Source organism: Lissotriton helveticus, chromosome 4_1 (genome assembly GCF_964261635.1).
Source record: "Lissotriton helveticus chromosome 4_1, aLisHel1.1, whole genome shotgun sequence".
Lineage (NCBI taxonomy): Eukaryota > Metazoa > Chordata > Amphibia > Caudata > Salamandridae > Lissotriton > Lissotriton helveticus.
The window spans coordinates 656,294,696-656,308,537 of NC_136063.1; the positions used below are offsets into that span (position 1 = coordinate 656,294,696).

Here is a 13,842-nt window from a genome sequence, read left to right on the forward strand (position 1 = left end):
AAGTGTGTCTATTGCTTCCCTCAAACCAAACCCAAGTCGGGAACAAGTTTCTTGATGGCACTAATACTGGCTAAGAAGCGCATAGCAATGGCATGGAAGTCCAATGCGGGACCTAATGTGGAGACATGGGTTAGAGCTGTAATCATGTGGGCTCGAGAGGAGGTGAGAGCGATACAGAGAGAGGAAGAACACGGTGTGCGCGGAAGATCGTTAGCGGACATGAGGTCAGAAGTGGTGTATGAATGGGAGCACCCCAAGAGACACCATAAGCCAGGCCTGTGACTCATGAAAAGACGGTGAGCTTGAAATCCCAGCATGGTCTGAGGGATTGGGGCACCCTACTGGGGGGTCCTGGAGTCATCTCTTGATGGGGGTGTGATATGGGAGGATAGGTTGGCCTGCTCCCCTCCCATGTGTGGGGGATAGTGGGGTTGCTGGATTGCCAGGTAGACACAGCCTGCCACCATCTTCCATGCTGCTGCATAGAGCCCGTGAACCCCCGCATGCATAAAGACATATTTGAGAGACACATTACCCCTGAGACAGTAGTTAGAAAGTTCTGGGTTGGTTTAGATTTTCAACAAATGGCATATCCTGTACCCAATGGACTCAGGCGCATATGGCTGCAGGCATGCAATGCCACTTAGAGGTTGGGTAAACAAGGCCTCCTCGCAAGTTCCAACATACACTCACAAAGATTTCAAGACAATTTGGGGTTGCTGGGGAGGGGAACAGAGGAGCCTTTAGCCTGCAGCCTGAGTACCATACCTCTTCTCTCTGGTAAATATCAGTGAATGTTGCTGGAATACCTGCAGAGTCTGACAACCCTCCTGTTTCAAATGACGATAAAAGGGCCTGTAGCCACCATGCACCATTCATGAAGAACAGTTTGGGCCACATTAGACTGTGGTCCAAACTGTTTTTATGATTGTTCTGACTATGGTAAAATGGTTTTTTTATGTAGTAACTGCTTGTACGCTGTAATTTTCTTACTTTTTCAGGTACAGGTAACCCCAGAATAGACTTACCAAAACCCCTGCAACTAAGGTGTTTCTGCGGGGCAGTCTGCGGGGCAGTCCTCCGACTGCCAGGGGAGACTTTACTGCATTGCGACCTGCTTTTTCCTTATGGGGAACTCATGCTCTTATTGGAAGCCCCACAGCAGAAAAAAACAACAGTCCGCATGTCTCGGTTCCAGCCATCCTAGTGAGTGCAAGAGAAAATCCTTAATGGCCCCAGAAGCATCGAGCGTGACGTCCCTTCAGGGTCTGTATTATTCAAAATGCCTTGTGTGGGTCAGAACTGGTATTACTTAGGGGGGGGGGGGCAGCCTTCAGCCAATTAACTGAGGTATTGCACAAGGTGATGCCCCCTCCCCTTCAAGGCAAGCCCATTGAAATTCAGTTAGAACCTCTGACTTCAACACTGTTAATCCTACGGGGTTTGGTAACCAAGCGCTCCCAGTGCTTCATACACTAACCAGTGACTTTTTAATTAGGTAGTTAGGACTCACAATGTATGAATAGGAAACTGAAAAGTTTGTGGAGGAGGAAGTGGTAGAATATTTCCCTTTGGGACACTCAATTTGCAGAAACTGTAGATGCCTCAGTACAGAAGGCTGTATCAAGTGCCTAGGCACCCTTGGAGAAGAAAACTCCAGAATGGGCGAGTGCTTGCCTTAACTCTTCCCCCAGAGGGAAGACACCCCAAGACCTGCGTCACCAGAACCTTCAAGGCAACACAAACCTACCTTGCGCACCAGAGACTCTTCCTCAGATGATTCCTTTGATCGCCTTAAAAAGGCACAGGGGGATTGGGGGTCTGGGCCTCCTTTCTGGTAATGCTGACCCCTATGTGGGTGACACTTCACCCCCAGTCTGACCCCGCTGCTTTCTCCCCTTCCTCAAATGGGGAAAAGGATCCAGGGAGACCCTGGTCGCCTAAGTCAGACCTTTAGCATTGCGCTCTGACCACAGCACACAGGCATATTCACCCCCCCCCCACATTGGCCAACATTGTCGACCTCAACAATATCTACCACCCTTAGTCAACTGAATGGGTCCTTGTTACATGGCAAGATGTCACGAAGCCACTAGTTGAGTAGGTCCGCAACAGGCAAAGAGCTAAATGCCTTCACCCTACTCTTGAGGAGAAAGTTTTTCATACCCAGAATTCAACACAAAAATTGTCCCCTCCTGGCAAAATATATCAAGGATCCTAAGAAGGGCATAGACTGCTCCTGGTGGTCATGCAAGGATAAGCTTCTAGACAGAGGATTTTGGCGAGCCGGAACTGAAAAAGGAGGGTGCAGGTGGTAAGAACATTTTGCAAAGTACTTCTACAGTTTCACTTGCAAATCAGAGGTTAGAAATACCCATTTACAAGTTATGTTTAGTGTATGCTTTACTTAAGAAGAAGCATATGTAATGTTGAGCACGGACCCTGGGACTGAACGTACCCAAATAATTGAATTCTTCACTTAATATTTCTGTAGCCAACTGTTCACAAGCCTGAAAGTGGTGAAATTAGAATTCAACAGTTTTATGGGAATAATATAAAATATAAAAAGGTGTACTTTAGGTAAAAAATGTATAAAGGAAGGCAGCCCATGCAAAGAGAATTTTGGGACCCAACGAGGACTGTATTTTTCCTGTGCTACTTAATAAGTGCTTATCTCCCCAACGACCAGGCTTTCATCATACCCATGAGAAACTTGGGCAAGCCTGCGGCGCTGGGGAAGTGGCCGAAGCCTGGACTCTGGATTACTTTCCCACCTGCCTAATCAGCATTGAAAGAGATTGAGAAGTGTAACACGGTGCTTAGGAGGATACTTTCACTGTGGTGCCGAGCCCTGGCCAGTGAACTCAGGCAGTTTACGGAACTCTCTCAAACTTCTGGAGAGGGAGACGAAGCTGGGGGATTGTGATCAACCCCCCCACTGGATCATGAACTCTCTGTCTATCGCTGGTACCGGCTGTTCCTGCTGAAAGTGGTCCCTGGGGAGAAGAAGGTGTGGGGGGAAACATGCAGACAGGAGCTCTCGTCTCCTGCATGAGGTCTCAGAGAGCTACTGCTAGAGTCAGCCAGACGACACCACATGCTGCTGTCCAGATCCGTGAGGAGTGCCCTCGGGAGGCAGAGTGCATGCTTCTCCACGCAGCAATGCCCTCTTAGAGTGTGAAACTAAGTGACCACTGGTTCCAAGCAGTATTGCGCCGTCTGCACTTGTTGAATTGTACCATCTCAGTCGGGGGCTTCGGTTGTGACTTAAGAAGAAGTAAGACAAATGCTCCAAGGAAAAATCCAAGCAGAGGCCTGTGCAAGCAGGGACTGGCCACCCACCTGGGTGCAATTCTTTCGCAGTCGTGGCTGGCATGAAAGGAAGGGGTCGCACAGGGGTGGTAACGGGTGAAGGAGCCCCCACTGGAGAAGGTGCAACACACCTTCCGACTTTAGCTTTACACTGGCTGATCTGGACCTCATGCCTTTGGTGGGCGGGTGAATTTACAATTTTGGAATGAAAAGAAAAAACTGTTGATTTTGCCATAGAGGTACAGTATAGTAAAAAATCACAGAAAGACCCAGCACGTTACAGAATTATTCATAGGAAGAGATTTCACAAAAGGAGAGTACATTTCATAATTGTAAAAAAACGACACTCCTTTATTTCTAAAAAAAAGAAAAGGCCCCGGTCCATGAGTGACTGCAACCCCCAGAAAGTTCTGGATCAGAGCACTCGAGGCAAATACATTCTGGTCATCTTCTGAATGCAGCCGGCATGCTTGCGGGAGAGACTGGGGGGACGTGGGTGTTTGCAGGTGCTGGGTGGGGAATAGAAATAAAACTTAAACTTTACCTACCTTACTCCCTTGTACCGCACGGCCACCGCTCCTGGACGGTGTCACTGGATAGGTCCCGACTCCCTACTCAAGCGATTTCCAATGCAGCGCAGACGCAGATCTCATGATCGTCATCAGCCTCCCTCCCTTCCGCCAATCACAATGCTGCAATGGCAGCGTTGCGATTGGTGAGGCACAGCCTAGAGCGTCCCTGAGGCCCATTTTCTCTATGTAGGCTGCTGCTTCTAGACATTGTGAAGCCTTTGACCAAGATACAAGACTTGGAGGAGGAAGCCAGTCAGGCTCCCTCATCTCCTAGAAACCGTTTCCAGCTGGACGCAGAGAGCCATCATATTTCTAGGAAATGCCAAGTGTGCCCTCTCTACGGAGAGGTGCAGGCTTCTTCTTATTAAGATTTACCCCAAATTAGGGGACCTAGGTTCCAACAAGGTGGAGCCTGTGCTGCTCGGACGGCTTTTCAGAGACTCCTTTGTAAAAGAGCTGGAGAAGCCACGTTTACATCACTCAACAAAGCACAGACTTCAATTGAAAAAGTGTTCGCCACTAAGGTTTTCCCCATGCCTGGCCGAGGTATGGGGCACTCAGCTGGCCGCTCCTACAATAACACCTCTCAATGAGGGCAGTACGAATGATTACGATTCTACCAGGACAAGTCTAATAGTCAGGAACTTCTTTCCCTCCAAAAGCGCAGGAAAAGGCCGCTTATTACTACTTTCAGGAAAGATAGTTCGATTTATTTATGTGACAATCACAGGACAGATGTAATTTCAGATCATTATATGCAAAATAAGATTCAAGTAGATTCGTTATGGTTATCTTTTACCACTTATTTATCCAATTCTATTCCTTAAACTCTTCTATTTCCTTTTCTTTATTTCTTTTACTTTTAAAATCAGGTTCTTTCTTTTACATTAATGAACTCTGTTTTATTATAAAATTTCTTTATTGATCGCGGAAATAGTATTCAAATATGCTATCTGATCTCAATTTGCTTCATGTCCTAACTTTTGTTTGATTGTATTATTCTTTTATGAACCACAATAAAATCTTATACATTTTTTTTTTTAAAACAAAGACCGATTGCATGCATTGGCAGATGGAAGTTTGGAGGGTACAAATGTCAAGACAGCAGGGATTGACAACGGAAGGGTGGTATGATATATTGTAATCAGTTGTGTTCCTTAAATTCAATGATTTTACATTAAAGTTTTAACAGGAGAACATTTGGAAGGTATTTCAAAAGCTCTGCGATTATTCAGGGTTGCATACAATGAATAATACTGAACATTTTTAGATGATAACAGTAAAGACCATTATTCTGTTGTCCTTGCTTATGTTTTTGAAAAGTACTTTACATTCTGTAGCTTCAATCCTCTTTTCAAATGGGAATCCAGCAGTACAAACGATGCCTTTGTTATCTCTCCAATACCTCGTGCATGCAACTGTAAAACGATAAAAATAAAAGAGAAAGAAAAAAAGCAAACATATAAATTCCAATTCGTTTTTCTAAAGATACAAGTTCACTAAACACTGTGAACAACATAATAGGGAATGGCCAAATCGTTACGTGTCACTGAAGTTCAGAAGGTATTTGATTGTATGCCCAAACTTATCATTCATTTCCTCTCCAATCTCCTGGCCTTACCTTCTTTAGTGAGGAACACACATTTCACAACTCACACTTCGGCTGTTGTGAACACAGAACCCATCACCCAGTAATTGGGTTGCCTTAGCCACCAAAACATAGGGTGTTGTAGACGTTTTGCTTAGCTTCTATTTGACTAAGGATTCCACAGAATACAGGCCCTTGGCTAACTGAACCCCTGAGAAAGCACCTCAATACTCCTCAGACGATTATTTTATTATGCTAATTATATTTGTCTAGAGTTGGAATTTAAGCTGTAGCAGCGCAATGGGTAAAAAACCTGGGATGACAGCTACACCATTCAGACACCTTGTGTGGTTTATTTGATTTAAGCACCATATTGTAAACATAATTATATGTATAAATGAAGATCACATAGCATCCATCTGAGTTAACCATTCCAATGTCCCTCTCCAGCAGGCTATGACCTAAGGACATCCTTACCTAGTGGTAGATGCATGAATCATGTTTGCTGACATGTTCCTCTGGCGGGACACTTCATCTTTATCATCATTATCATCATTATCTGCCCATGCAAATTGTTCACACCACTGCCATGTAAAGCAACTGTAGGGTGTGGAATTGCATGTTTGTTGCCCCAAATGCCAATCAGACAAGAAATGACCACTATAAACCTTTGCTTACCATTACTCCTTTTATGTAAAACTGTTTACTTTTTGTCACATGTTCCATATATAAATATGAATCATAATAATGAAGCAATTGCATAACAACACTTTAAAGAAATATACCTAAAAGAGAACATTGCTAAACAATTAAAACAACAGCAATGATCAATGATAATTAAATATAAGAGAATGACTATTCATGTATTGATCTTTATGTAAACCAATAACTATAGACATCACAACAAGAGATAGCAAAACCATCAATTATTAACCATTCAGGTAGAGAGAAACAACCTGCAGACCTTAATGACAAGGTTCATATAAATGGTGCAAGAGTTCCTTCTACATTTCTTCTTCATTTAATTTCTCAAAATATAAAAACTGAGGCTGACAGGTGGAACATCTGACTTAAATTATGATCAAGAAACAATTGTTTCTTGGCCAGAATTAGCACCTCATTATAAAGTTGTTTTTAATACTAAAGGGGCTGATAATATGTGTTCTGACTCCATCATGAGAGATGGAAAGAGTATCAACTGTAAACATGGGGCAAGACACTGCTACTCTCAATAATGGCATTTAGGTCTGTTTAGTTGAGATGGCTGAGTTTAGTCATAGTACTTGTGTTTAAGGTATCCGATGGAACCCTCAGCATTTGGAGATTCTGCAAAAAAATCCACTTGAAAAGTAATCTATTAGAACAATCAAAAATCTCTTGTAAGCTGGTAATAAGCTGAAATCAAATGACCGGAGGAATCCAAAGCAACTTTGTCCGAAGGACCCATAGGTAATAGAACAGGAAAATGAGGCTTGGCTACAGTTTTCCAATGTTTGTCAGAAACTACACACCACGGACACTCCCCAATGAGACCAGTTACTTGTTTGTTCATACCGGACCACCAGTAAACCTGGCGTAGTTTTTTACAAGTAGCAGAAATTGCCCCTCCTGTGCAATACTAAGAATATGTGCATAAAAGGAAGATGGAGGTAGAAACAACCCATTCTGTAGACAAATCTTGTTTTCAAAAGGCAAATCTGATAAAACTTGATAAGAAATAAGGTTTTTGTGGCTGTTAATGGACAAGACATTATAGGCTGGAAGGATTTAGCTAAGTTAAGAATTCTATTATGTCCTGGCCAGGAAACTGTTGTTGTTTTTGGAGAAATGCCTGTTTTATTTGTAGGAACTTAGGAAGATATACAGTTAACGATTTCCATATTTTCCCACCATTTGTAACAAGCATTTTCAATGCAATAGGTCTCGCATTAGTTAAGTTTGAGCTATTGGCATTGCTAAATATTTCAACACCAATTGCAACAAAAGTCTATAAATTGTAGGCTAAAAAAAAGTGTATTTATTTTTGTAGCAATGGTGACATGCTGCGCTTTAGATGAATATGTTTAAAAGTAAAGTGCGCCATACTGCGATTGCTACAATAGTTAATTGTGGATGCGGTAACAATTGATGTGTGCACTGATGGCTGGTGGTGTGTGTGCCTGTAGAAATTGTGCACTGATGGCTGCTGGTGTGTGTGCCTGGTGGAAGTGTGCACTGCCAGCTGGTGGTGTGTGTGCCTGGTGGAAGCGTCCACTGACGGCTGGTGGTGTGTGTGCCTGGTGAAAGTGTGCACTGACAGCTGGTGGTGTGTGTGTGCCTGGTGAAAGCGTGCACTGACAGCTGGTGGTCTGTGCCTGGTGGAAGCGTGCACTGACGGCTGGTGGTGTTTGTGCCTGGTAAAAGTGTGCCCTGACGGCTGGTGGTGTTTGTGCCCTGTGAAAGCGTGCACTGACGACTGATGGTGTCTGTGCCTGGTGAAAGTGGGCACTGACGTTGTGGTTGTGTGTGTGGTTGTGTGTGTGTGTGTGGTTGTGTGTGTGTGGTTGTGGTTGTTTGTGGTTGTGTGTGTGGATGTGTGTGGTTGTGTGTGTGGTTGTGTGGTTGTGTGTGTATGTGTGGTTGTGTGTGTGGTTGTGTGTGTGTGTGTGTGGTTGTGGTTGTGGTTGTGTGTGTGGTTGTGTGTGTGTGTGTGTGGTTGTATGTGTTGCTAGATCCATTCTTGCACTGGTGCATGCAATGCTCCAGGTCAGGCACTTCCTGTCTGCAGGCTCTACATTTGTCAGGCTCTTTGCTACCCGTTGTGGGGTGCGTTCTAGCCCTGTTTCAGCTTTAGAGGGAAAGCAGAAAGGAGAGGGGGGCAGTTTATACACCATTAGCAGGACACTGGTGGGAGCACTTCTGTTCTAATTCAACCGTTCTAATAGAGACTGAAGGAAGCCATTAATTGGTTTGTATAGTCAAGCACTAAATATACCCTTAACTATATAAGCAAATTATTGTCTGTGGCATTAGGATTTTTTGCACTTAATACACATTTACAGTAACCACATTATGTTTCTCCAATAAATACAGCATGTGATATTTATATTGCACAAACTAAAAGGCCTAGGAGCACAGGACAAGGTAGACCGTAGAGGCCCACAGTGAGTGATAGGTGCTGAGAAGGCCTGCGCTATTTACAGCTTAACCTTGTATCTTTTAAAAGGACATACTGCTCTTTTGCCATTTTGTAGTAAATAACAGGGGACTGTCCTTTAATGTACCAGTGCATCGTTCAAAGTTAATGGACTTTGTCAGCCGAGCAGGGGTTCTAATTTATGTGATGCAGATCACACTATACGACACTGAGCGATTAACTCGGTCTCATGGCAGCAGGATGAGGAACTGACAAATTACAAACCATCAGAGACACAATTACATTTTAAACAAATAATGACAAGCATCCCGAAAACTTTCAGAAAGTGACAGATGCGCCAGGAGGGACCTTGGCTTTTTAAACCGGCTCCAGCCCACCGAGGAAATGTCCGGCAGAATAAAAGGCTTATTTTCTTGAGGGAATCCGCTATCTGGTGTGTGCTCGGTAGTTTCTCAGATAGAGAGAACAATGGCGTCATCATGACTCCCTAAGAGCTCACTTCACACTGATTCTGCCTGTGTGATTCCGTCTCTGGTCCTTTTGGACAAACACCCCTACCTCTCACATCGCTGCGTTGAATTTGTCAACAGTCGGAGCCGCAGCGTGGCATGGGTCCTGGTGCAAGCAAAGGAAGTTGCATTTTGGCTGCGGTTCCTGTTGTAAAATACAACATTGTTGGGGTTCAGTTGGCCTCTCAGAGCTCTGGACTGAAGCGTCTACTGCACCTGCTGCACCATGAGGCCATCCGAGACCCATCCTCATTTGAGAATGTGCATCGCACCAATGTGGGTTCAGGAAGTGATCAGGTTAAAAGGGAGTTTACTATCCCACCACAGGCCCATGGCACCTACGGGAGTATGTGAAGAATGTATTGGGAGGCAAGGCAAACTGACTTCCGCTGCGGGTATTAAAGAACGTTCTGGAATCTACATAGAAGTAACAGAGCAGGACTAGTGTCACACATGTGAAATTGCCTCTTTCTAGGTGTTCTCTGTTTCTAGATAATGGTGACGTGCCATATTCCTTATTCAATATACGTCCCAAAGCCCTCTGATTGTCCCATCCGAGAGAGACAAAAGCTACGAGGCCTGATCCAGTCTTCAGCTTAATATAACCAAAGAAGATCAATCCCGAAGAGGAGCAGAGCCTCAGGGGGGATACATTGTTTTGGGAACATAGCATGCTGGGTCCCTGTTTAGTAACAAGCATTGGCCGCGCGGCTGGGCCGCAAAGAACAAAAAAGAAAAGAAAGGAAAAAAAAGTGAGTGGTGACACCCGTGGTGTGCACGCGCGTCACTGCAAATACTACGTTGCCGGCGATCAGCTTGCTATAACGAGCATGCGCGCGCGCTCTTGTGCGCGTTCTATCAAGCTGATTGCCAGCAAAGTAGCATTTCTGAGAACCCCAAAATGTCTCGCCGAGGCCAGCGCATGCGCTGGATCAGGCCGAGACCTAAAAATGAGATTACCGCAGTTAAACAAACTGAGCACAAAATCAAATAAGAAAAAGGATGATTCAGCCATGATTTATAAAGTAAGTCTATACCATTGAGTGTGAAAGATAATCTTAAATTACTTCTCGACACACTATGCTCTGAAGGAGTTATAATTCCTACTGTTTCCTTGGAGTTGGTTTCTCCAGTGGTTTTGAGGAGCAACAGTCTGGTGAATGTAGACTTTGTGTTGATATGGCATCTCTCAATGAGAATATGTTTGTGGTTTGCTACCCTTTGCATCACATTCCTTAGAAGATTACCAATATTGGGGAAGTCAAGTACTTTTCCATCGTAAATTTACACTCGGTATGCCATCAAATTCCTTTAAGTGTGGATGTGCAAGCACTTACTACCTTTGTTACACCACATGGTGCTTTTAATTATCTGCAGCTGCTGTTTGGTCTAGCATTGGCAGCTAGCGTGTTTCAGAAAATGATTCATTCCTTGTCTGGAAGTTTGGCAAATGTTCTGCGATTCTAAGATGACAGTGTGATATTTACCAAAAGTATGGAAGAAAATTTGGAAGTTCTTGATCAAGTTCTTTATATTTTAAATGAGAGAGGTATGACTGTAAATACAGAGAAATGCAATTTTCTGGTTCAGCAGGTTGATTACCTAGGTCACACAATTTCTGGTGATGGGATTTTGTCATTTTGAGGCGATTAAGAAAGCACCTCCATCACCTCCTAAAGATTCATTAGGCTCTTTTCTGGGTTTTTGCAAATATTATGCGCAGTTTTATCTGGAAATACTCTAGCAGTGCAGCCAGTAAGCTCTTTACTCAGAAAGTGGAATGTATATCTGACTGGTCCGATCAGCTCAACAAGTCATTTGAAAATATCAAGAACTTAGTTTTGAATGCTCCAGTGTAGTGTCTGTACGTGCCTAGTCTAAAGTCTTTCATCACTGTTCATGGCAGTCTTAAACGGATTGGTGCGGTCTTTGGTCAGTGGGTGGATGTTAAAGACATTGCCTTGTCGGATGCTCAAAGATGTGGAAGTGTATTACTGTTCAATTCAACGTAAAGCATTAGCCTGTTTTTAGGCAGTGTAAAAATGCAGTCATACATTTGGGGAACTGCTTATGATGTTTGCACTGATCATAAGCTGTTGGTGTATCATTGATGTGGTAATGGCTTAGGTAAAGCATTAAAAGACAGTTTTTACAATTACAAGAGTAAGACATGTCTGTAAAATATATACAATGGAGCAAGAACTTTTGAGTACATTGTCTGTTACACTTGCCATTACCTTATTCTGATTCTTGGGAAGATGACAATGACAATGGATTTATAGTGGTGGATGCTATTTCTGGGTGCAATGGTATTAGCTCAAAAAATGAATGGATGACAGCAACAACAGATTATGTTGTTCTGCATAAGGATTTTCAGTATATCAGAGGATTGGTATACTGGGTAAAATCTTTCATGATACTTGGAAGTTCTTATCAAGTTTCATTGGAATTGACTTGTTGATTTGGCTAAGGAATGGGTTGTTTGTACCTCCATCTTCAGTGCGTGCACATATTCTTAGTAATGCACATGAGGGTCATCTGGGAATTTCAGCTACTTGTAAAAAATGTTGCCAGGTTTACTGGTGCCATACTATGGACAAACAAGTAACTAGTCTTATTGGGGAGTGTCTTTTGTGTGCAGTTTCTGACAAACATTGGACAACTGTAACCAAGCCTCTTTTTCCTGTTCTGTTACCAATGGGACCTTGGGACAAAGGTGCTTTTCATTTCTCTGCTAATTTCAGCTTATTACCAGCTGACAAGAGATTTTTGATTGTTCTAATGGATTACTTTTCAAAGTTTTTTTAGTAGAATCTCCAAATACCACGTGCGCTACACAGTTTTTGGAAAGGATTTTCCTTCTCCAGCACATATCGTCACTAACAAATAATATGCATTTTTGTTTCAAGGGAGATGAACGTTTCTTTGACTAAGTTTGACATAAAGCATTTGCAAGTTGCATTATACAGTCCAGCGTATAATGGCTTAGTTGAAAAGGCCAAATGCATTTGAAAGAAGGGGTACAGGCTGCTTTATCTGCGGGTCTAGATGTGTCTGCTTTCCTTGAAGAGAAAGTTTGGGCATATTTAACTACTCCAGTGTCTACTGCAGGTGCTTCACTGCTTAAATACTTAAGGGGTAGAGAGTTTAGATTGGAGTTGATACCGCTGTGGTTGCAGAGTGCTATTTCTTAATGTAAGCCGGGGATTGGAAATGGTGTAAAGAGTGAGGTGGAGACAGAATGTGCAAAAAAGAAACTACAAATGCAGAAAGATTGTCAAAATGAATGAAATGTTGGTGGGTAATTGGGTTTTGAGTTGGAAATCTTTTGAAAGGACAACCAACATTTATTTGCCAGTCAAGGTGGTGAAGACGAGTAAGGCTTCTGTTTTTTTTACAGAGAGTAAAGTGGTTGAACAGTAACAGTGTGGTTCCTATTTCAGTAACTCAGGCAGGAATTTATTGTTGCACTTGTTCTAATGTGGAACAATCTCACTCTAAACTGACGACTGATCTGTCTGGTCATGATTTCAATAAAAATAATTGCAGGCTAATGACTCATTTTCTGCTAGTGGAGAAACAGAGGTTTGTTCTTCCCATAGTGGTACTGCTAGTGTTGATGAATGCAATTATTCCTGTGAAAATGCAGTTAGTGATTGGGGGTGTTTCAGAACTTTTACCTCATGCATTGTTAAGATACCTGTTAAACTGCAAGACTATGATTTACCCTAATTATCTGTTCTGTTTCAATTTAATTTTGTTTGTTCATAGAAGGGGGTAATGTAATATTTGTGCGAAGTTAACTATATTGCTATGTATCCTTTACATAGTGTTACTCTAGGTGCACGATATTATGTTCTGATGGAATGCTTGGTGAGTACTGGTATTCTCAGGCTTTGAGAGTCAGTTGCATGTGTTTCCTTGACTTCCCAATGTGGTTCCATTGTTAAAGGTGTTTTTTTGGTAATAAAGAAGGAGTCTTTTATACATATAGTGTACCGGGTCTCTTGGACTAAATACGTCATCAGTCTGCTACAATGTGGCAATAGTTCTGTGACAAGGGCTGTTTGGTGAATGAACAGTAGTGTCTTAATTGGGGTGAGTGTTCTGTGAAGAATGCATCATAGCTAATGTGCTTTTTTGACAGTTCAGTGGCGAGTGTTCTGTGGCGATTGTTCCATGGTGCTACAAGGGGTAAGCATTTCCTAAGGGGATGGGGAAGACAGGTCTTTCTTCGTGATGCCCTCACACACCCCAAAGGATGTCATGCATCATCATTGGGCTTTGCTCCTCATCGGGCCGGCGCTGCAATGCCCGACGGGCTCACCGTAAATGGGGCTCTTTGGCGGAGATCTTTTAGAAGAAGCTGTGGGGTGCGTGCGGGTGAGAGGGCAAGGGTAGTGCAAAATTGTTGGGTAGTGACCAGACAACATAGCTGTGATCCTACCCTCGCAAGGGGCCCAGAGCGAGGGTAGGATCACAGCTAGTTGCTGTCTACCCAGCCCTCCAGAGCAACAACTTGCTCTGTTACTTCCCCCATCAGGCCATAGACCTTTATACTGAGGGTCTTCCTCTGCCGCCCAGTATAGGTCTTCTAGGGCGCCACTCTATGTTGTCTGGTCACTACCCAATCATTTTGGAACCAGACTTCTAGTAGTGCACCACGCATTTACATAGGTCCTGAAGAAGTGCCACAAGACTCGTTAGGAGCAATAAATGCACAAA

The 13,842-nt window shown here is 43.3% G+C and overlaps 1 protein-coding gene across 1 annotated transcript in view; it reads right to left on the reverse strand.

The window, feature by feature from the left end:
- The window catches only part of LOC144828042 (lipoxygenase homology domain-containing protein 1-like), a 224,298-nt gene that overhangs the window by 113,595 nt on the left and 96,861 nt on the right, over positions 1 to 13,842 (reverse strand). The window contains exon 5 of the mRNA XM_078686180.1: positions 5,216 to 5,302. Within this exon, the coding sequence (XP_078542306.1) occupies positions 5,216 to 5,302 (87 nt within the window). The remainder of the gene's footprint in view (positions 1 to 5,215; positions 5,303 to 13,842) is intronic.